This window comes from Natrix helvetica (assembly GCF_964273705.1).
Source record: "Natrix helvetica genome assembly, chromosome: 1".
Taxonomy (NCBI): domain Eukaryota; kingdom Metazoa; phylum Chordata; class Lepidosauria; order Squamata; family Natricidae; genus Natrix; species Natrix helvetica.
In genome coordinates this window covers 6028405-6051209 of record NC_138548.1, presented here as the reverse complement: position 1 = coordinate 6051209, position 22805 = coordinate 6028405, and the positions used below count along the sequence as shown (strand labels likewise).

The 22805-nt window shown below is 47.0% G+C and overlaps 1 protein-coding gene across 1 annotated transcript; it reads left to right on the top strand.

Annotated features, from left to right (window-relative positions):
* Nucleotides 1-1039: 1039 nt before the first annotated feature.
* DAPK3 (death associated protein kinase 3) lies at nt 1040-22749 on the top strand. The gene is made up of 9 exons (XM_081932336.1): nt 1040-1172; nt 3941-4067; nt 12062-12422; nt 14328-14457; nt 15206-15254; nt 17368-17394; nt 18682-18834; nt 19586-19631; nt 20615-22749. Exons 2-9 carry the CDS (start codon nt 4006-4008, stop codon nt 21155-21157), a joined length of 1371 nt encoding a protein of 456 aa, XP_081788462.1. The 5' UTR covers nt 1040-1172; nt 3941-4005; the 3' UTR covers nt 21158-22749.
* The last annotated feature ends 56 nt before the right edge of the window (nt 22750-22805 follow it).

Below are 22805 nucleotides of genomic sequence, written 5' to 3'. Positions count from 1 at the left end.
AGAAACTGGACCGTGGGAACAAGCTGTTGTGGCCTGCCAGCGGCCAGCGGAGCAGGTGGCAGATTCGGACAGTGAGGAGGTTGGGGAGGAACCTGGGCCAGTCCTGGAGTCTGGGGAAGGCTCTGATGAGGTCTCTGTGTCGGAGGCAGAGAGGGGGCCAGAGCCCTCTGACAGTTATCGGCTGCCTTTGGAGTCGGAGATCAGTGGGGCAGAAGAACAGCTGGAGCCTGTTCCTTCTTTTGCATATATGGGGAGGTGTTCCTTCTCTTGGATAGGCCCAAATCCGGCATAGGTGTGTGGGGTGGGCCTCCTGTTGGCACCCGATTCCTTAATGTGGGAGGATCCTCATTTTGGGGGTGCACCTAATTCCTCTGTGTGTGTGTGTGTGTGTGTGTGTGAAGGGGAAGGCATCCTTCTTTGGGATGGGTCTCATTCCTGCATATGGGGGGAGGTTTCCTTCTTTGGGGTGGACCTGATTCGTGCATGTTTTTTTTTTACCCCTCTTGAATGGGTCCAATTCCTGTGGGGGGTGATGGTGCTTCCCCTCTTTTTGGATGGGCCCATTTCTTGCATGGGAGGGATTCCTCTTTTGGGGTGAGTCCTCATGTGTGTGTGTGTGTGTGTGTGTGTGTGTGTGTGTGTGTGTGTGTGTGAGAGAGAGAGAGAGAGAGAGAGAGAGAGATTATTTGTCTTGGATGGCCTTATTTCTGTATGGGGACAGGGGTCCCTCATTTTGGGTGACCCCAATTCCTGCATGGAGGGAATCCCTCATTTTGGGTAACCCCAATTCCTGCCTATGGGGGGGGTCCCTCCTCTTGGGTGAACCCCCCTATTCCTGCATATGGGGTGGGGGTCCTCTCCGACAAGATGCGAGACCCTCTTCCCATCTGGAAAAAGAGCCTTCGCGAAGTTCCCATTGATAGAAATAAAAAGGGGGGGGGATCCCGTGACGTCACGCGGACTTCAAAGGCCCCGGGAAAGCCGTGGAACGTTGCGGCAGAGCCCGCCGGTGACGTCACCTCCGCGCTTTAGCCAATGGGAGGCGGCGCTGCTCCGCCTTCCCCAGGACTGGGCGGAAGGTTGTCTGCTGGAATGCGAGGAGCGGCGGCAGCGGCGAGAACGCGCCTCCTTCTCTCTCTCTCTTGGCCCCCAGGCGCGCTCCCGCCTGCCAGGTGGGTCAGGGGCGTCGGGGGCTCAAAGGGGAGGCGGGCAGGAAAAGGGGGAGACCCCGGGGAAAAGGGGGTGGGGGAGGGGAGTGGGGGGAGGGGAAGGGCGGCTTTGGAGGAGAGGGGGTGGCCGAGACGGGAGCAGCCGGGCCGAATTGGGGCGGGGGGCGAGGTAGAAAGGGTGGGAGAGGGATGAGAAGGGGGAAAGCAGGGGGTTTGGGGCCGGGGGTGGGGTGGTAGGACTGGCCTAGGGACCAACGGAAGGACCTGGCAATTGGGGAGGGGGGCTAGACTAGAGGGAAGGGTGGAAGGGCCAGAATTGGACTAGTAAAATCTGGAGTATGTGGGGGGGGGCGAGACAAGAGGAGGGATGGGGGAGATGGTGGGGGAGAAAGCAGAGGGGGGGAAGGGCTGGGAGGGCTGGCTTATGGGGCCAACGGAGGGGCCTGGCAATTGGGGAGGGGGGTAGGAGGAAGGGTGGGAGGGAGCAGACTTGGACTCTAGCAAAGATTGGGGGTGGGGGGTGGGGGCAAGACAAGGGGGAGGAGAGTGGAGAAAGGGGGTCAGGGATGGGGATGGGGAAGGGGGTGGTAGGGCTGGTCCATGGGGCCAACGGAGGGGCCTGGAAATTGGGGAGGGAGGCTAGAGAGATGGGTGGGAGGGAGCTAACTTGGGGACAGACTTGGACTCTAGCAAAATCCGGGGTGGGGTTGGGTGGGGAGGGCGAGACAGAAGAGGAGAGAAGGGGGAATGGATGGGGGAGAATGTAGGGGGGTGGGAGTGGGGGAAGGGGTGGTAGGGCTGGCCTATGGGGTCAATGGAAGGGACTGGCAATTGGGGAGGGGAGCTGGAAGGAAGGGTGGGAGGGAACTGACTTGGGGACAGAATTGAACTCTAACAAAAACTGAGGTGGGGCAATGAAATAGAAATGGGGGAGAAGGGAGAAAATGGTGGGGGAAGGGGTAGTAGGTCTGGCCCATGGGGCCAATGGAGGGGCCTGGCAATTGGGGAGGGGTTGCGATGTTTGTGGCTTGCTAATTAGGAAATTGGGGTGTGTAATGGGGGCACATTAAACCTGGGAGAGACCAGGTGAGGGGGAGGAAATGGCAGCAGGGAGGAAGGTGGGGGAATATGGGGAGGGGGCTGTGGAGTGAGGGAGGGAGGGAGGGAGAGAAGAAGGAAGTAGAGAAGGAGCAAGGACATGGAGGGGAAAGGAAGGAAGGAAGGAAGGAACGGGAGAAGAAGCAAGAAAATAGGAAAGGAAGGAAGGGGAGAAGAAGCAAGGAAATGGAGAGGAAAAGAATGAAAAAGAAGGGAAGGAAGAAAGGATGGAAGGAGAGAAGTAGCAATGAAATGGAGAAGAAAGGAAGGAAAAGGAAGAGATGAAAGGGGAGAAGAAGCAAGGAAATGGAGAGGAAATGAAGAGGGAAGGAAGGAAGGAAGGAGAGAGAGAGAGAGAAAGAAAGAAAGGGCCTTTGGAATGTGGAAGGAAGAGCAGGGGGTCCAGAAAGAGGCAATTGCTATTTGAGGAGAGGGTCATTTGCTAAGATCTGGACAAATGCATCAGATAATCAGAAGCTGATTATCTTGTTACCTTGCCCACAGGGGGATTAAAAGATAATGGCAGGAAATTCAGGTGAGGGGATGATTGATTTGAGCCAAAGGGGGTTTTTGTCCTAGAAAATGCAGTGGGGGGGGGGGGGGAGGCATCTTCTAGGGAAGTTCTTCTGGAGGATGAAATCTGAGAAGCGGAAGAACGGAGTAGAACCATGCTTCCCAACCTCGGTTACTATAAGATGTGTGGACTTCATTTCCCAGAATTCCCCAGAATTCAGCAGTGAATTCTGGGAGTTGAAGTCCAACTATCTTAAAGCGACCAAGGTTGAGAAATACCGGAGTAGAAGAAGCGAGGAGGTGTCATGAAGATGTTTCGGACATCTTGGAAGACCCAGGACAATTTCAGCAGCCGAGAGTAGGTCGGTTATGGTCAATGGAATCAAGATGGCTGCCACAATGTAGTGATTGAAGATTTTCCCGGTCATAAATGACAAGTAGATCTTTGATTGCATCTTGGTCTCCCATCTTGACCCTGTGGGGGTTGTGGTCCACCAGCGACCAGCAGAGCTGGCAGCAGATTCAGACAGTGAAGAGGTTGGGGAGGAACCTGGGCCAGTCCTGGAGTCTGGGGAAGGCTCTGTGTTGGAGGCAGAGAGGGGGTCAGGGCCATCCGACAGTTATCAGCTGCCTTCGGAGTCAGACATCAGTGAGGCACAAGAACAGCTGGAGCCTGTTCCCAGTGTCCGCATGCGCAGAGTTGCCGGACGAAGGGAAGAGCTAAAGAACGGGTCAACTTGGGAGTAAGGCCACAGGGGGAGGATGAATGGCCCCTCCCAGAGGAAATAAAAGAGGAGCGAAGGGGGAGTGGAGTTTGCAGGAGACAAGTAGTTCCCTTAATTGGTTTATGATTCTCCGAGACTCCTTGCCAAGTTCTGCAGAGATCGGCCTGGCAGCTCTCCAAGCCAGATAAGGTCCGTGACTGTAAATCCTCCTTTGAAAGACTTTGCTGGATGTGAATGAGAAGAATTCACAGTCAGTTAATAAAATGGTTTTTTTGTCGGGACAAGGAGTTGGCTTCAGGCTCTCGGGAAGCCTCGGTCAGAACAGTGGGCCATATCTTCTCACCACCCCTGGTAGGAGTGGTGGACAGTTTCTGAGAACAGGTTGTGAATGGAGAACAAAGATACGAACGGTCTACCACCTTATCTCCATCCCAGGTCTTGGTGCCACCTCGACAGCAGGAACATCACAAAGTGAGGTGGGGGAGGCAGTTCAAGCCAGGATGTCCACTTTCCGCCAGGAAAGGGTCGAAGACCACTATGACATGGAGGAAGAACTGGGCAGGTGAGTTCTATGTTTAGCCTATTTGGTCATAGGTTCTACTCTAGTTTGGAAGGCCACGTTTTTGGAAAGCCACCAAAGAAACGGAACGTCACTTCTCTGCTGGAGTCATAAGAACCAACAAACGACGTGTGTGTGTGTGTGTGTGGAATCTCCAGGAGTCAGTCATTCAGAATAGAGGTGGAAGGGGCCTTGGAGGTCTTCTAGTCCAACCCTTTCCTCAAGCAGAAGACCACAGACAGGTGATTGTCCACAGTCTCTTCTTAAAAACCTCCAGTGATGGAACACTCACAACTTCTGGTGGCAAGCTGTTCCACTGGTGAATTGTCCTCACTGTTAGGAAGTTTCTCCTCAATCCCAGGTTGCTTCTCTCTCTTTGATTAGTTTCCACCCATTGTTTCTTGTCTTCAGGTGCTTTGGATAATAAGTTGACCCCCTTCTTCTGTGTGGCAACCCCTCAAAAGTTTGGAAGATGCTCTCGTATCCCTCTTAGTCCTTCTTTTCTCTAGATTGACCGAACCCAAATTCTGCCACCGTTCCTCTTGGTATGGTTTATTCTCCAGGCCTTTGATCATCCTAGTTCAGGATCCTAGTTCAGGAAGTCCACAAGTCTTAAAGTTCCCAAGTTTGGACACCCCTGTCCTAGTTGCTTTTCTCTGCACTTTTCCCAAAGTTTCAACATCTTTTTGGTAATGCGGTGAACAAAAATGGATGCGGTATTCCAGGTGTGGCCTTACTAAGGCTTTACAAAGCGGTGCTAACGTCAAGGCGATCTCAGAACAAGATTTGATCTTGGTTCATTTGATTTGATCTTAATTTCTGGAAAACTTAAAAGAGGGTTACTTCTGATATTCTTGGATATTATCCGCAACTCGCAGGACTGCTAAACCGGATGTACCGGATTGGCAGTGACAAAACCACGCCGGATTTATGCCAAGAACTTCGCATCCATGTGTAGTCATCAAAAATCAGCCTTTTGGGGCGTGGGCATATATACCTAGGTATTTAACGTGTATAATCTCCTTTTCTTTGGTTTTAAACACAAGCTCATGAAAGTACTGTATTTTCCGGAGTATAAGTCGCACCTTTTCCCCTCAAAAAAGAGGCTGAAAATCTGGGTGTGTCTTATACACTGAATGTAGCATTTTTTGCCTCCCGAAACCCTGCCCCCTTCACCAAAATGGCCGTGCATAGCCTTTAGGAGGCTTTCCGAGTGCTCTTGGGGACTGGAGAGGGCAGAAATGAGTGAAAAACAGCCTGTTTTTTGCTCAATTTTGCCCCCAGCCCCCTGGAGCATTCTATAAGCTTCCTAATGCCCGTTTTTTGTGCGTTTTTGCCCCCCCATCCCCTGGGAAAACTCTACAAGCCTCCTAAGGACTATTCATGCCCTTTTTTCGAATGAGCCTGTTTTCCCGAAGAAAGGGCCATTTTGGGGAGGTTTGCAAGAGTGCAAAAAGTTTTTTTTTAAAAAAAATTGCCTCTTCAAAACCTTGGTGCATCTTACATTCTGAAAAATACGGTAAAAGGCCATTGAATTATAGGGCAGTTTTTTTCTGCTAGCTTTTTAACAAGAAGACCAAAAAACTTTGTGGACTCTTAAATTCATCGGGTGTTAAACATAAAACTCTTGGCTGTCAGTTTCTTTCAAGCTGAGATTGGGTGGAGGGGGAGGGGGTTGGACTAGAAGACCTAACAAGGTCCCTTCCAACTCTGTTAATCTATGATCTCTGAGATGTATTATAAATGTTTTTTTAAAACTGTTTTTCCCATCCGCCCAAAGTGGTTGACGACAGTAGTAAAAAGCAAGTAAAAAAGTAAAAAAAAAATTACAGGTAGTCCTCGACTTACGATTGAGCCTTCAAATTTCTGTTGCTAGGTGAGACATTTGTTAAGTGAGTTTTTGCCCCGTTTTATGACAATTCTTTCCACCCTTGTTAAGTGAATCCCTGCAGTTGTTAAGTTAGTCACACTGAATTTTGGGCATTGTTAAGTGAGTCACACTGAATTTTGGCAGCTGTTAAGCGAGTCAAACAATTTTGGAAGTTTTAAGCAAGTCCCGCTGAATGTCAGTGGTTGTTAAGCGAATCACCCCGAATTTTGGTGGCCATTAAAGCAAGTCATACTGAACTTTTTTGCTGCGCGTAATAAGCAACTCACTGCAGTTGTTAAGAAAATCACATGGTTGTTGTGAATCTGGCTTCCCCAATCGACTTTGCCGATTGACCTCTGGGATATTGCAACCATCATAAAACACATACCGGTTGCTAAGCACTCAAACGTTGATCACCTGCTGTGTTGGTCGTAAGTGCGAAGATCAGTCATAAGTCACTTTTTCCAGCCCCGTTGTAACTCTGAATGGATGATAAATGGTTTTACTGTGGGAGGAAAAGGATTGGATGCAGGTTATAAATCTCAAAAAAGAATTTTTTGGGGTGATAAACTGTGAAATTGCTGGCCGTGGTTTCATTGACAAAGTAGTCCTCAACATACAACCTCAGAATCAGAGCTGAGGGGAACCTTGGAGGTCTTCTAGTCCATCCCCCTGCTCAAGCAAGAAGACCCCGTACCATTTCAGACAAGTGACAGTCTCGGCACAAAGATCTCCATTGCTAAGCAAGACCGTGTTCAAGTGAGTTTTGCCCCGTTTTACGATCACGGTGAATCACGTCAGTTGTTGAGTGAATCACTTCAGTTGTTAAGTGAATCCTTTGGTCATTAAGCGAATCTGACCTCCCTCCCCTCCCATTGACTTTTATCAGAAGTTAGTTAGGAAGGTAAACAAATAGCGATTACATGATCCCAGAACAGGTATAGAATTAGAATTAAGAAATAGCAATAGCAATAGAAGAAATAGCAATAGAAGTAGTAGAAATAGAAATAATAGAAATAGAAATAATAGAAATAATAGAAATAGAAATAATAGAAATAAAAATAAAAGAATAGAAATATAGAAATAGTAGAAATAGAGAAAAATAGAAATAAATATAGAGGAAAAGAATAGAATAGAACTGGAAGGGACCTTGGAGGTCTTCTAGTCCAACCCCCTGCTTAGGCAGGAAATCCTACACCAAATACATGCCAAACATCCCAATTTTGATCAGGCGGCCGCGAGGATGGTGAAAACCCGTCAAAAGTCACATTTTTCCTCCATGCCGTTGTCACTTCACAAATGGCCACTAAATGAACGGCCGTAAGTCGAGGACAGCCTGCATATACCCCTCTGAGATCTCCGTAAACAAGCCTTTGCCAGCTATCATTTCCTAATAAAATCTCTTTAAGTGAAAAGGTTCGGTGTTGAGGGAAGTAGCTATTTTAGCGCGTCGTTCACAGCGGGCAAAATTGTGTAACGTACGCATCCTGTGTGAGTCATCTTTGTGTCACCCAGAGGGGTGAGACACACTTTCCTGAGGTGTGTGGAAAGAAGGTTCGTTGGGGACGAGATTTCGGCGTCCTTCCTGTTGTGAGCACCCATCCCTGTCGCAATTTCGGGTTCAAGAGGCGGCGAAATCTTTCTCCAGATTAGGGGAAATAAATTCTGAATTACAGACAGTCCTCGATTTACGTCCGTTTAGTGACCAATGTTACAACGGTGCCGAAAAAAGGCACCGACGACCATGTTTCACATTTACGGCCATTGTTTCACACGATCAAAATTCAGATGACAAGCAGAATCCATGGGGGAAGCCAGATTCGCTTAATGACCATATTCTTCATTTAACAACTTCAGCGATTCGCTTCACAAGGATGGCCAGAAAGTTTGTAAAATTGGGCAAAACTCACTGAACAACTGGCTTGCTTATCAACATAAACTTTGGACTCTTGTGGTCGTAAGTCGAGGACTACCTGTATCTCATGATTGAAGGAAGAGCCCATGGCATCATCCCTGTGATCACCTGATCAAAAATTCAGATGCTTGGCAAATGATTCATATTTATGACCTGTCCCGGGGTTACGCGATCCCCTTTGCGACCGCCTGACAAGCAACGTCAACGGGGAAGCCCAATTTGCTTAACAACCCTGTGACTCACTTAACAACTGAGGCGATTCCCTTTAACCAACATGGCAAGAAAGGTCGTAAAATGGGGCTCAACAGTTATCTCGCTTAGCGACAGGAATTCCGGTCTCAGTTGTGGTCGTAGGTCGAACACATCCCGTATTTCCAACTAAAATTCTTTTCTTTAAAAATGAAGGAACTGAGAATTAGTGGCGTTGAGTTATTTCTATTTTCTGCCGGTTACAGAGCTGGAAGGAGTGTGGAATTTCTATTCGGAGGGGATTGTGTAGCTGCAACCTTATATGGAAACTCCCGCAGCCGGCCGGCATGATCTCACTGTCGAAAAATGTAAATAACAAGCCATATTTAAATGTCCCCCATTGCGTGGCTTTCCTTCAAAGGATTTGCCCCTTTTACAATATGTCAGCTTTCCCCGTCGCAAAACTATTTTAAAATGGTTTTTACAGTATGTCAGTTGTCACAAAACTATTCTAAAACCGTTTTACAAAACTATTGTAGAAAACCTTTAAAATATGTCAGTTTTCTTGTCTTAAAACTATTTTAAAAACCATTTTACAAAACTATTGTAGAAAACCTTTAAAATATGTCAGTTTTCTTGTCTCAAAACTATTTTAAAACCGTTTTACAAAACTATTGTAGAAAACCTTTAAAATATGTCAGTTTTCTTGAAACAAAAGTATTATAAAACCTTTACAATAAGTCGGTTTTCAAGGTCGCAAAACTATTGTAGAAAACAGTTTTACAACATGTCCGTTTTCTTGACACAAAACTTTTGACAATGAGGTTGATGGGATCCTTGCCTCTGGAGCCGAAAAGGAAAATTAACTGAAAAGCTAATGGATCCCTCGGATTCCTGACGGGAAAATATATCAAATAATTTGTCCAAATACAGAATTAACAGAAAAGTTGGAAGGAAACGTAGGTAATCCTCAACCTGTATCGGTTTTTTTAATGACTGTCTGAAGTTATAATGGTGACTTACGGCTCTTTTTCACACTTACGACCATTGCAGCATCTTTGTGGTTGTGTGATCAGAATTCAGGTGCGTGGCAATGACTCATAGTTATGACGGTTGCAGTGTCCCGGAGTCATGCGATCCCCTTTTGAGACCTTCTGACAAGCAAAGTCAATGGGGAAGACAGATTCACTTAACAACTGAGTTACTAACTTAAGAACTGCTGTGATTCACTTAGCAAGGGGCAAGAAAGGGCGTAAAATGGGGGGAAACACACTTAACAACTGTCTTGCTTAGCAACAGACATTTGGGGCCCGATTGTGGTCGTAAGTCGAGGGCTGTCTGCAATCTTTCTTCGCTGCTCTGTTGCTGGCCACAAACGGTTGGTATTTGAGATTGTTTCTTGGAGGCCGATTCTGAAATTGCTTTATCCGATGCTGTCGTAAATTCAGACCGTCATTAAACAAATGGTCATAAACCGAGGACTACCTGGAATTTGAGCCAGCCACAATGAACTAGTTGTGAACTAGTTTAAAATACAGTACATAAGTTCATTGTTCACAACAATGAATTGTTCACAACAATGATCTAGAGAGAAATGGGCTTGGTGTTTGGCGCATCATGTACTAGTATATCACACGAGGGGCGATAATGTAACCTACATCTAAAAGTCTACTCTATGGAGATTCTCCGTCATCCAGGTTCCGGTTGTCCCAAAACTGCTTTTTTTCAAGAGGCAACTGGACTTTCTGGTTTTTATTTTGAAGATATTTTGCTTCTCATCCATGAAGCTTCTTCAGCTCTGACTGGATGGTGGGGAACGGAAGGATTTATCCTCCTTGCAGACAGCTGGTCATTTGCATCCTTTGAGAGAGCCATTGAGGCAACTTGGAGAATGTTTAACAGTGGGGGAGGGATATGACATCGATCTCCAGTCTACAACACGGTCCTTTCAGCAGTTCCAAGATGGCTCCCCACCCATTTGCATCACTCAGACGACCCTGAGGACACAGATAAACCTCCAAGTGGCCTCAACGACTCTCTCAAAGGATGCAAATGACCAGCTGTCTGCAAGGAGGATAAATCCTTTCGTTCCCCACTGTCCAGTCAGAGCCGAATAAGATTATTGGATGAGAAGTGAAACGTCTTCAGAGAAAAACCAGAAAGTCCAGTTGCCTCTTGAAAAGGAACACTTTGGGGTCTATTTCTAAAGGATTTTATAACTTTTACTTAGATAATGTGTGTTAAATGCTGTGAATATTTAGCCTCCGTTGTATAGATGCTCTTGCAGCAATCCTTTAGGCTAACTCTCAATTTGCAGGCTTAAGAGAAAAAGACCAGAATGAGCAGGAAGTGATCTGAACAGAGCCTCTACTTAATTTCAGAGCCGAAGTCTTAATTACTGGATGTAGTAACCCTTACAGAGCTGCAGATACTTGTATCTTATTAACATACCTGCTGCATATCGCACCAAAATCCCTAGGATCTACTTTCCCCTCCCTTAACTATCTCTCATTGTCCAACCCTGTGTAACCAATCAGATTGAGGCAAGAAGTTTTCCTAACGGTGTGTCCATGTGTAGTTTGTTATGCGGCCCTTTCATTCTTCCAGCTGGATGACCTTGAGGCAGCTTCTCAAGGATATACAGCGCTTACTTTCGCTTGCCCAAGCATTCCTTCCTTCCCCTTCCCCTGCATAGCAGCAAAGCACAACTAAGCATATGGTGGCAGCTGACAGTCTGTATCATGCCCCCTGAATCTGCAGGGGACGAAGAGCTGGAATTGGAGCTCACAAAGATCGTGGCTTCGTTGGCAAATGGGGATGAGCAGGGCCAGTCAAGCCAGGGTCTTTCAGGATTAGGACAGCTTGTTTTCCAGGGTGGAATGCGGGCAGGATGACCAAGAGAGCCTAAGCAATGAAAATGAGAGAGAGAGAGAGAGAGAGAGAGAGAGAGAGAGAGAGAGAGAGAGAGAGAGAGAGAGAGAGAGAGAGAGAGAGAGAAGAGAAAGAGAGCGAGCATAGGCGATGAGCAAGGACCACCCCCTCCTGGTCCCTGAGCATGGAGAGTGGAGAGAAGGCAAGAACAGCGCAGACTGACCCAGCTACTCAGGAGGAGAACGCCCCGCCCCCTCTTCACAAGGCACAGCAGGGGACTGAGACTTAAGGAGACGCTGTGGGGAGGGGCATGTGTTGGGAACAAACATTGAATTCATGGACCGTTGAGTGTCGATGTTTGAACTTTCCTGGATTCCTTGCATTCTTTCTGGATTTTTGGATACTTGCCTTGCTCCTTTGATTTCTGTACTCCTTGACTTGCCGTGCTGGATTTCTTGCTTTGCAGCCATGGTGCTCACAGCATTGGGATAGGATAGGAATAGGAATAGAATAGGAATAGGAATAGGAGTGGAATAGGAATGGAATAAGAATAGGAATAGGAGTGGAATAAGAATGGAATAAGAATAGGAATAGGAATAGGAATAGGAGTAGAATAGGTGTAGAATAGGAATAGAATAGAATTCTTTATTGGCCAAGTGTGATTGGACACACAAGGAATTTGTCTTTGGTGCAAATTCTCTCAGCGTACAAAAAAAGACAAGATACATTCGTCAAGAATCATAAGGTACAACACTTAATGAAATAAGTAATCAAGGAACAATCAATATCAATATAAATCCTAAGAACACAAGCAACAAAGTTACAGTCCTGCAGTCATAAGTAGGAGGAGATGGATGTTAGGAATTATTTGCTATTTGCATATGGATGCAACTATTTGCATCCAGAGGCTGCTTGAGGTGTGTGTGTCTGTGTGTGTGTGTGTGTGTGAGAGAGAGAGAGAGAGAGAGAGAGAGAGAGAGCATAATTTGCTCTGGGACTTGCCAGGTGGGAGTGTTTGGGGAAATTTGGAGCAATAAAGGGGCGGTTTGAACTGCCAGCTGCCTGCGTTACCTCTGTGCCATGCCTCAGGTCATCACAGGCTGTCAGTCAAGGATGGTTTTTACAAGCTGTTTCTCTTCCTTCGGCCTCCAGCGGCCAGTTCGCGATCGTGCGGAAGTGCCGCGAGAAAAAAACGGGTCTGGAATACGCGGCGAAGTTCATCAAAAAACGGCGCCTGTCGTCAAGCCGCCGAGGGGTGAGCCGCGAAGAGATCCAGCGGGAAGTCAACATCCTCCGGGAGATCCAACACCCCAACATCATCACCCTCCACGACATTTTCGAGAACAAGACGGACGTGGTGCTGATTCTGGAATTGGTCTCCGGCGGGGAGCTGTTTGATTTCCTGGCGGAGAAGGAATCCCTGACGGAGGAAGAGGCCACCCAGTTCCTGAAACAGATCCTGGACGGGGTCCATTACCTCCACTCCAAACACATCGCCCATTTCGACCTGAAGGTGAGACCCTTCGATTCCTATCTCCGAATAATAATGATAGTAAGCGGTGCCTTCCACACTTGCGTTCAGCCTTCGGTGCATGTGCTTTGCTCTTGCACGTGGCGTCGAAAACGAGGCTATATAGGAAGTTTTGGACCCGGGGCGGTGCTACCAGTTTGGCTGAACCAGTCTGAACTGGCTGAATACCACCTCTAATGATAATAAATAATCGAATGACCAAAAAAACAGGGGGCTTCGTAGAAAAAACTCCAATGTTGTCTCATCTGGAGGCACTTCAATCTTTTTCTGGAAAGTGGTCAGCAAAGGACACTTTCTGGATTCTAGAGAAGACCTCTTAAGGTCATGATGAGAATCGGCACTGGGTAATGGGGGAGAATGAGGAGAGTTGCAAAATAATGTCAGGGGTCTTATTAGCATAGGTGGTGGATGTTAAGTAAGTAAGCTCCCCGTTAGGAGAGCGAGTGTGCAGAGAAGTGTAATGAGAGTGATATGGAAGAACACGCACAAATGAGCAGGACACCGAATAGTATAAAATATAGTAGTTTACTATGTGGAAATATATAGGTATTCAGAGTTCAATTTACAGTCCAAGTCATACACGGTTCAGTCAGTCAGTTATCAATGTTCTCAGTTAAGGAATGGTCCTTCGAACACAGTCCAGTATCAAATAATCAGTTTAGCACACAAAACAGCTAACAGTAGCAAAAACACAGTAACTCACGATACATCCACCGATCAGCATCTAACAAACAGAGAGCTAACAGTCATTCTGGCTCCCTCTTATGGCTGCTTGAGGTAACAGCAACCAATCACATTACAGCAGTACTTAAAGAAAAAGTACTACCATCCTGGTTTATATATTGCTAACCCAACTATTAGCTTACATTCCTAACAGTGGATATGTGTAGAAGCCAAAAAATATTGGACAAAAATACATACATGATTGGAAAAGATTATAAAGCAGCACATTGATCTAAAACCAGAAATATTTCTGTCGGGGATTTTACCTGAATCTTACAGTTTAATATCTGTAATAATATCTAATTATTCACGTACTAACCGCAGCCAGAATAGTATTTGCACAACTCTGGAAAAGTGAAGAGATTCCTATTGATGGCAAGGTGATTAGGAAAATATTAGAATGTGCAGAAATGAATAAATTAACCTTGGCAATTTTAAGGAGAAAGAACAAACTGAATTTTAGATGATATGGGAATTATTTTATCAATGGTTAGAGGGGATGAAAAGGATGTTGGAAATAAAAGGAGGAGATTAAAAAGAGTAGAAAATATGTTAGGATAGAAATATAAACAATATGATAATTGTTACTATTATGATGATGACAATTATGTTTAATGCAATTATTACAGTTTTATTAGAAGGTACATTAAGAGGGAAAAAAACAAACAGGTTTATTATGATCAATTGTTTAGTATACTATAATTCTAAGATTAGAAAATTAATATCAATGTAAATGATGTTGTAAATTCTGATGGTTATTGTACAGAGATTATTTGTACCCAGACGACACACTGTTTAAGGAAAGAGGAAATGTTTATATTTAAAAACAAAAACAAAAACTTTTTATTAAAAAAGAAAAATAATGTCAGAAGGCATGACTTCACAGGAAGAGTAGTGGAAACATGCCTCCAGAAGTTGTGAATGCCCCAACACTGGAAGTCTTTAAGAAGATGTTGGATAGCTATTTGTCTGAAACGGTATAGGTTTCCTGCCTAAGCAGGGGGTTGGACTAGAAGACCTCCAAGGTCCCTTCCAACTCTTCTATTGTATTGTATTGTAAACATGGAATGTTGGCATTCTCAAGAATTTTAACATCTTGATTGAACATCAGGCCTTCCATTGCTTCATGGATTCAGGTGTCTCTTTTCCTTCCCGCCCTTTCAGCCTGAAAACATCATGCTCCTTGATAAAAACGTCCCCAGTCCTCGGATCAAACTGATTGATTTTGGCATTGCTCACAAGATTGAAACGGGAAATGAATTTAAAAACATCTTCGGCACTCCAGAATTTGTAGGTAGGTGCAGAGGAGGAAAGGTTGCCAAATGATAGGATTGGGATGGAAACGCTGGTAGGTGGAAGTTTTATGGAACAATTTTTACAGGTGGAAGAAAATTATTAATAAAGTCTTCCTTCCTTCCTCCCTCCCTCCCTTTCTCATCCATCTATACCTTCTTCCTCCCCCTCCCTCCCTCCATTCATTTTCCACCTATCCCTTCCTTCTCTCCTTCCTTCCTTTCTTCTCATCCATCTGTCCCTCCCTCCCTCCCTCATTCATTCTCCCTTCCTTCCTTCCTTTCTCATCCATCTATTTCTCCCCCCTGCCTTCATTCATTCATTCTTATTCATCTATCCTTCCTTCCTTCCTTTCTTCTCATCCATCTATCCCTTCTTTCCTCCCTCCCTCATTCATTCATTCATGCATTCATTCTCATCCATCCCTTCCTTCCTTATCCATCTATCCTTTCCTCCTTCCCGCTCATTCATTCCCCTCCCTCCCTTCCTTTCTTTCTCACCCATCTATTCCTCCCTCCCACCTTCATTCATTCTCATCCATCCATCCCTTCTTCCTTTCTTCTCATCCCTCTATCCCTTCTTTCCTCCCTTCCTCATTCATTCATTCTCATCCATCCCGTCCTTCCTTCCTTCTTATCCATCCATCCCTTCCTTCCTTCCTCCTTGCCTCTCTCATTCATTCCCCTTCCTTCCTTCCTCCCTCCCTTCCTTCCCCCTCGCCTCTTTCCTTCCTGCCCTTCCTTCCACAGCTCCAGAAATAGTGAATTATGAACCTTTGGGCCTTGAGGCTGATATGTGGTGAGTGACGTAAGCTTCTATTTCTTATCCGGCCCATAAAGGAAGTAATATCTAGGCTTCAGGTCTGAAGGCCACTGCACAGTTTCCATCTGACACTGGTAGCCAAAGTCGTGTTTTCTGAACTCCCGTCTAGTGTTGGCTGCATGTTGGGGATTGATCAGATTGCCACTGGCCAACTTCAGCCATCCTTACTTGGTTACTTGGATGCAGGGGTGGCGAACACGCGGCTCGCGAGCCGCATGCGGCTCCCGGCCAAAATAAATGAGGCTCTTTGCCTCTTGTCATTATTTAGTATACTGTGGCTCGGATCGCGCGCTCCCTTTCGGAAGCTGGGGAGGTCCTTTGCAGGCAGCTAGAACGGGCCGCCTGCAAAGGACTTCCCCAGACTTGCTTTGAGGAGCACGGGGCGACTGAGGCTAGTTGTGAAGCCCCAAAGCCCCCACCGCCACCGGAAGAACTGCTGCCACCTCCTCCTCCTCCTCCTCTAACAGGCAGCACTGCTGGATTTGCCGCCCGGCGCTGCGGCTGAGATGAAGCCGCCAAAGCTCCAGCCGGCATCTCCGCGCGTGGCAGCGGCACCTCCCCTCCGCTCGGAGCAGCTGAGCTCAGCGCTGGGTTACCCCTGCCCCCTCTTCCTCCTCCGCCGTGCTTTTGAGGAGCCAGTAGGAAGGTGGGGGGGGGGAGCAGGGGAAAAAAAGCCTCATGGCTCGTCAAAAGCACGGAGGAGGGGGAGGGGGCAGAGGTAACCCAGCGCTGAGCTCAGGAGCAAATCTGGTGAGTCTGTTGGAGGAGGAGGAGGAGGAGGAGGAGGAGGTAGCAGCAGTTATTCTGGTGGCAACTCGTACTCGTCGGCATCTTCAGCAGAAGCCCTGCCCACAATGAAGAAAGCAAAGATGGAGCAGATCCACGCAGATGACGTCGCTGCAACATGACTGGAGGAGGAATTCTGGGAGTTGAAGTCCACAAGTGTTAAAGCTGTCAGGTTTGAAGACCCCTGGGGGTTTTTTTCCCTAAAGGGTTAGGGGTGCAAGGGTCTTGTAACTTGATAGCTTTAAGAGTTGCGTGCTTCAAATGCCAGAGTTTCTGAGCCAACATTTTGGTTGCTAAGCAGGAGCGTTGTTAAGTGATACTGATATTATATAACACTTTGAATTAAGCGGGTACCTTGAAGAAACATAACTTTGAGTTTCAAATAATACTGATTTCGTTGTTGTCTTAGGTGACATCTGTGAAAAAAATTCGGGTGCTCAGGCATGAAAATGTGCCGCTCAAACACTACTTTTCTGCTCACATCGAAAAAAAATTAGAGGGAACATTGCTTCCGGGTCTGTTTTGGCAGGTCACTGTGTGGTGTGGCTCTCTGACTCTCACAGTTTAAAATTTTGGCTCTTTTTGTCGAACTTGTTCGCCACCCCTGCTTGGATGCTTAGCTTTGGTTTCAGCTTCTGTGGGGGGGAAAAAAAGTCAGTTTCTGGGGTTGTGAAGGTTGACGGATGGATGATAACTTTAGCTGTAAAAACCCTGAGTCCCTCTGGGAGTGAGATGGGCGGGACCTGAATTGGACAGATACAGATGGATCGATAGATCAATAGAAATGATAGATACAGATGATAGATGGACAACAGACAGAGAGATGATAGAGATGGTAGAGAGGTAGATGAAAGAGATGATACCGATAGAGATAATGATAGAGATTATAGATAAATAGAGAGATAAGAGATGTTAGAGATAATAGAGATGATAAATAGAGATGAGAGAGAGAATGAGAGATAAGAGATATAATGATTGATAGATAGGGATGATAGAGAGAGATGATAGAGTGATTGAGATGATAAATAGAGATGAGAAAGATAGCTAATGATAGAGATAGAGATGATAGAGAAATAGAGATGATATAGAGATCAGACACACATACAGAGACACACAGAGAGAGAGAGAGAGACAGAGGGGGGGAGAGAGAGACAGACATAGACAGAGAGACAGACAGAGAGACAGCGAGGGAGAGGGAGGCAGGAGGAGAGAGACAGAGAGCGAGACAGTGAGAGAGACAATGAGTACACTTTCCATTCTTCAGTGTTAATAAAAGTTTCCGTCTTTCTTTTTTCTCCCCCAGGAGCATCGGGGTCATCACTTACATCCTGTGAGTATTTTGGACTTCGGGCAGTGGGGTGGGTGGTTGGGTGGGAGCTTCCTTTACTTGTTCGAGATTCTTCCCCCAAAATGTTGCGGGGGATCCAAAGGTGTTCCTAAAGCCTTGGTCCTAGAGATGGGAGGTTCTCCCTTAGCTTCTTCGGATTGAAAGGCCTTCTGGAATTCTGGGAGTTGAAGGCCACCCATCTTAAATTTGCCAGGATTGAGAAATGTTAGACTCGACCAGACTCCCTTTCACCTCCATAATTCTGCATTCTAGAGTAGCATGATTAGAACCCTTCCCATATCAGAAGAATCCACCCCTTGTTTGATGCTTTTGGTTCCTGATCTCAGTCAAGATGCTGGCCTTGGGGGTTGCCTTGTTCAAATGGGTCTATGACAATTCACCACGGCCAACTCGTCATGGCCATCACCATGGCCATCTCACCACGGCCAACTCACTGCGGGACAAGAATTACACTACTATCAAAGAAATGGTGGAATAGATTCATTAAAGAAAGGATGCAAAAGGAGGGACAGAATGAAACGTGAATGGCAAAAATTAAAATAATTTTTTATTTATTTTAAATAATTACATAGATTTACTAAATTGTCCCACAGCAAGTTGTCCTGTGGCAATTATCCATGGTGAATTGGCTGCGTTGAGTTATCCATGGTGAGTTGTGCATGATTAGTTGGTCATGGTGAGGTATCCATGGTGAATTGTCCATGGTGAGTTGGCCATGGCGAGTTGGCCATGCCAAATTGTCCATGGTGAGTTGTGCATGATTAGATGGTCATGGTGAGTTGTCCATGGTGAGTTATCCATGGTGAGTTGTCCATGGTGAGTTGGTCATGGTGAGTTGTCCACGGTGAGTTGTCCATGGCGAGTTGGCCATGCCGAATTGTCCATGGCGAGTTGGCCATGCCAAATTGTCCATGGTGAGTTGTGCATGATTAGATGGTCATGGTGAGTTGTCCATGGTGAGTTGTCCATGGTGAGTTATCCATGGTGAGTTGTCCATGGTGAGTTGTCCACGGTGAGTTGGCCATGCCAAATTGTCCATGGTGAGTTGTCCATAGTGAGTTGGTCATGGTGATTTGTCCATGGGTCTGTGGTGAGTTGGCTATGGCGAGTTGGCCTTGGCGAACTGGCCATGTTGAGTTGGCCGCAAGCAAGTTGGCTGTGGTGACTTGTCCCATTCCCTGCTCGAAGTGGCCTGGGCATGGGGCTTCTTATTGCCAAGTCGCAAGAGCCTCTGGGTTTAAACATGACACGGGACCCTTCCTTTTTCAGCCTGAGCGGTGCCTCTCCCTTCTTGGGGGAAACGAAGCAGGAGACCCTGACCAACATTTCAGCTGTGAATTATGACTTTGACGAGGAATACTTCAGCAACACCAGCGAACTGGCCAAGGATTTCATTCGAAGGCTGCTTGTCAAGGACCCCAAGTAAGAGGCAGGGTGGGGAGGGGGTGAATGGGGTAAGGAAGGGCGGGAGACTTTTAATTTGAAGAAGACCTTCTTGGAATCCAACAGAAGAACCAATATCAAAAGATACTGGTAGTTCTTGACTTATGACCATCCATTTTGCAGCCATTTGCAGTTATAATTTGGAAAGTAAATCACATGACTACGGAGGTCCCGCAACGGTCATGTGGAAAAATAGTTTTCAGTGCTGTTGTAACTTTGAATGATCACTAAGTGAACTGTTGTAAGTCGAGAACTACCTGTATCATGATTTGTGACCATAATGGGCAGGCTCCATTGTGGTCATAACTCAAGGACTAATTGTATCTACCCAGTCTTGGAAAGACTTCAGTATAAAGTTGATGGCCAAATCTGGACCTAAGTTCGTGCAATGGTACTACAAAAACCCATGTTTCAAGTATTACAAAGTCCATCCTGTGTGGCCCTCAAGGGTCTTTTTTTAAAAAAACATCTCTAAAGCTGAATATATAAATTGGGAGCAGAACAAGGAAGCCACACCGAAGTTTGGGCTGGGTTTTCTTCCCTCTCCTCCTGAGAAGGTGACTGTGTGCAGGCAATATTCCCAAAACAGTCCTGAGGGATGATGGTCTGAGATCCAGAAGGGTGCTGAAGTTTGCATAGATCCACTGTAACACTGCAATTTCGCTCTCCTTTTTTCTGTATGTTTTGCATCGATCCCAGATTTGACTGTTGCTCCTTTTAATGATTGCAGGAAACGGATGACAATTGACCAAAGCTTGGAGCATCCATGGATCAAGGTAAAAACTTAAGTTGTTCAAATAAGTATTGATGTTTAAGATTGTTTTCCCCACCTTATGAATCTATGAGCCTGTGATCTCCCAGGTCCCTTCCAGCCCTGTGAGTCTATGATCCCGCCCTCCCCCACTCTGAGTCCCTTCCATCCCTGTGAATCTGTGATCTCCCAGGTCCCTTCCAGTCCTATGAGTCTATGATCCCCCTCCCTTGAGTCCCTTCCAGCCCTATGAGTCTGTGATTCCGCCCCCACCCTCCCTGAGTCCCTTCCAGCCCTATGAGTCTGTGAAATTCTAGGTCCCTTCCATCCCTATGAATCTGTGGTCTCCCAGGTTCCTTCCAGTCCTATGAGCCTATGATCCCCCCCCCCCGAGTTCCTTCCAGCCCTATGAGTCTGTGATCTCCCAGGTTCCTTCCAGTCCTATGAGTCTATGATCCCCCCCCCCCCCCGCCTGAGTCCCTTCCAGCCCTATGAGTCTGTGATCTCCCAGGTCCCTTCCAGTCCTGTGAGTCTATGATCCCCCCTGCCTGAGTCCCTTCCTGCCCTACGAGTCTGTGATCTCCCAGGTCCCTTCTAGCCATAGGAATCTATGACCTCCCAGTTCCCTTCCAGCTCTTTGATCTCCCACGCCCCTTCCAACTTTATGGATCTATGCTTTTCACATTTACGACTGTTGCGGCATCCCCACGGTCACAAGATCAAAATTCAGACGCATGGCCACTGATTCATATTTATGAGGACTGATCCCCTTTTGCAACCCTCTGACCAGCAGAGTCAAAAAATGGGGGGAAATTTACTTAAGAAATGTCTCTTTTAGCAACGAAACGGAACGGAAATTTAGGGCACAATTGTGGTCGTAGGTCGAGGAGTACCTGCAGTGGAGCTTCTCAGAAAACGGTTGCTGAGATCCTGATGGTGGTAGGGGAGGAAGAGGGATGAACAAGTCCACTAATCCTGAGATTTACCCCTCCCCTTTTTTAAAATCAGGTGATCAAGAGGCGGAATGTCCGCAACGAAGACAACGGCAAGAAACCGGAGCGACGGCGCCTGAAAACCACGCGGCTGAAGGAGTACACCATCAAGTCTCACTCCAGTATGCCTCCCAATAACACCTACATCAACTTCGAACGCTTCTCCAAAGTCATGGAGGAGGTGGCGGTGGCCGAGGAGAGCCTGCGGGAGCTGCAGCAGAGTAAGAAGTCCTTCCGGGAGGACATCGAAGCCCTGCGGTCCATCTACGAGGAGAAGGAGTTGTGGTACAAGGAGGAGAACCAGGCCATCAGCCAGGACCTCCGTCAAATCCAGCAGGAGATGCAGAAGACGGAGACCCTCAAGCGGCAAGCTCAGGAAGAGGCCAAGAGCACTTCGCTGGCGGCCAACCGGCTGAAACGGCACCTCCGGAAGCTGGAGAACCGCTACGAGGCCCTGGCCAAGCAGATGGCCTCCGAGATGAAGTTTGTCCAAGAGCTGGTCCGTTCGGTGGAGTTGGAGAAGCTGCAAGGTGGAGAAGAAGACTGTGGAATTCGCTAATGGCATTTTCTGGCCAAGTGGGAGAAGGTCATTTCTTAAGTCAGGTCAACCCATCTTAGTTACCTCCTATCCACCTTTCCAGGGGCCAGAAAACTCACTGGCTCCTTCGACCCCATTGAATTGCTCCCAAAATTACACGTTCCGTCATACAACGCTTCTGCTCGTAACCTCGCATGGAGGAAAAAAAATTATGCATGCGGACAACTTTCACGTTCCTTCTTCACCTGAAGACGGGATGGGACGCATATGAAATGCAGACCCTGCCAGGACTCAGCAGCGGGGCTGTTGGCACACCAGGGACACCCCCCCTTCCCCCCTGCTGGCTGACGCTTTCTTGAGAACCCCAAACTTTGGAGACGATCTGGAAACCGTTCTCCACGAAAGAGATTTCCGGCTGCCGAGGGTCAGGGGGAAGATCTATTCTCATGGATGTTGAGTTTCTGCCAACGTGATCCTCGACCCCAGAGGGGTACGACTCTCTTAACTAAACTCCTCTAGGACAGCCCATCTTTGGTCAAGAATTAATCAGGATTAACGGGGGTCTAGAAAGCAAGCTGGGGAGGGGGCGTTCCAGAAAAATCTTAAAAGTTTCCCAACATTGCAAGGATTTTAGGAGGGGATGTCTCTGTTGAATTGTGGCCACCCAAAGGCACGTACGAGACGGGTGGAGAGCTTCCCCCATTAAGCTGGGTGGCAGGGGCAGAATTGCCAAGAGCCACCGGCCACCTAGTCTTCCGGTTTCTGGCACGCACACATGCACGAAGACCAGCTCGCCATAGTGTGTGCCAGAAACCGGAAATCATCTTCCTGGCATGCGCATCGGACGGCTGCTCTTCCAGTTTACGGTGCGCTCTCTCGCGGGTGAAGACAAGCTGGCCAGCGCACCAGAACCTGGAAGATCAATAGGTGACAGCTCAACTGCCTGGAGAGATGGCTGTGCATGCCACTTCCGGCACGCGTGCCCTAGGTTTGTTTTTAAACCAACCCAAATTTGTTTTAAGATTTTACCTTTCAATGGGAAAGGGGGGGGGGGTAGTCTATCTTATTCTGCCCTGTTGTTTTGGACTTCCGATGGGTCGCAAGAGGCCGTTTCCTTAAATTTGTGTATTTTAATTTTCGTGTTGGGGAACAGGTGGTTTTTTTTCGGTGGTCCTCAAGTAAAACTTTTTGTAAAAAAAAAAAAGAGAGAAAAAAAACACACCCATCTCACGATGCTTCCTTGAGTGAACTTGGCTTCATCTTTGGGTGGGGCTGAATCTTAACACCAGGCTTTACTGGGAGCCGCTGGTCTTACTGGGAATAGAGGTTGAGGCAGTCCTGGGTGGAAGGGTGGGGAGAGAAATTCTTTCTTTCCAGGTTTTCATTTTTATTTAATGTATTTATCAAACTTGTATCGTCGCACAGTGCTTTGCGATCCTGCTGGCTTCTTCCGTTCCTTTGAACTATCCTGCTTTGGAGGCCTTTCCTTGGGATCCCAAAATATGGAGAAAGTCTCACCTTCTCTTTGAAACCAGGGACTGTCTTTTGAGTGGGGACAGTCTAATCGCTCCTTTGAGCAATGAATAAATAACGTCAGATTTCTTTTTTGGAAACGTTGCTTGTCTTTTAAGAGACAGCTTAAGGCTTCGGTCAGCCAGGTAAAGGTTCC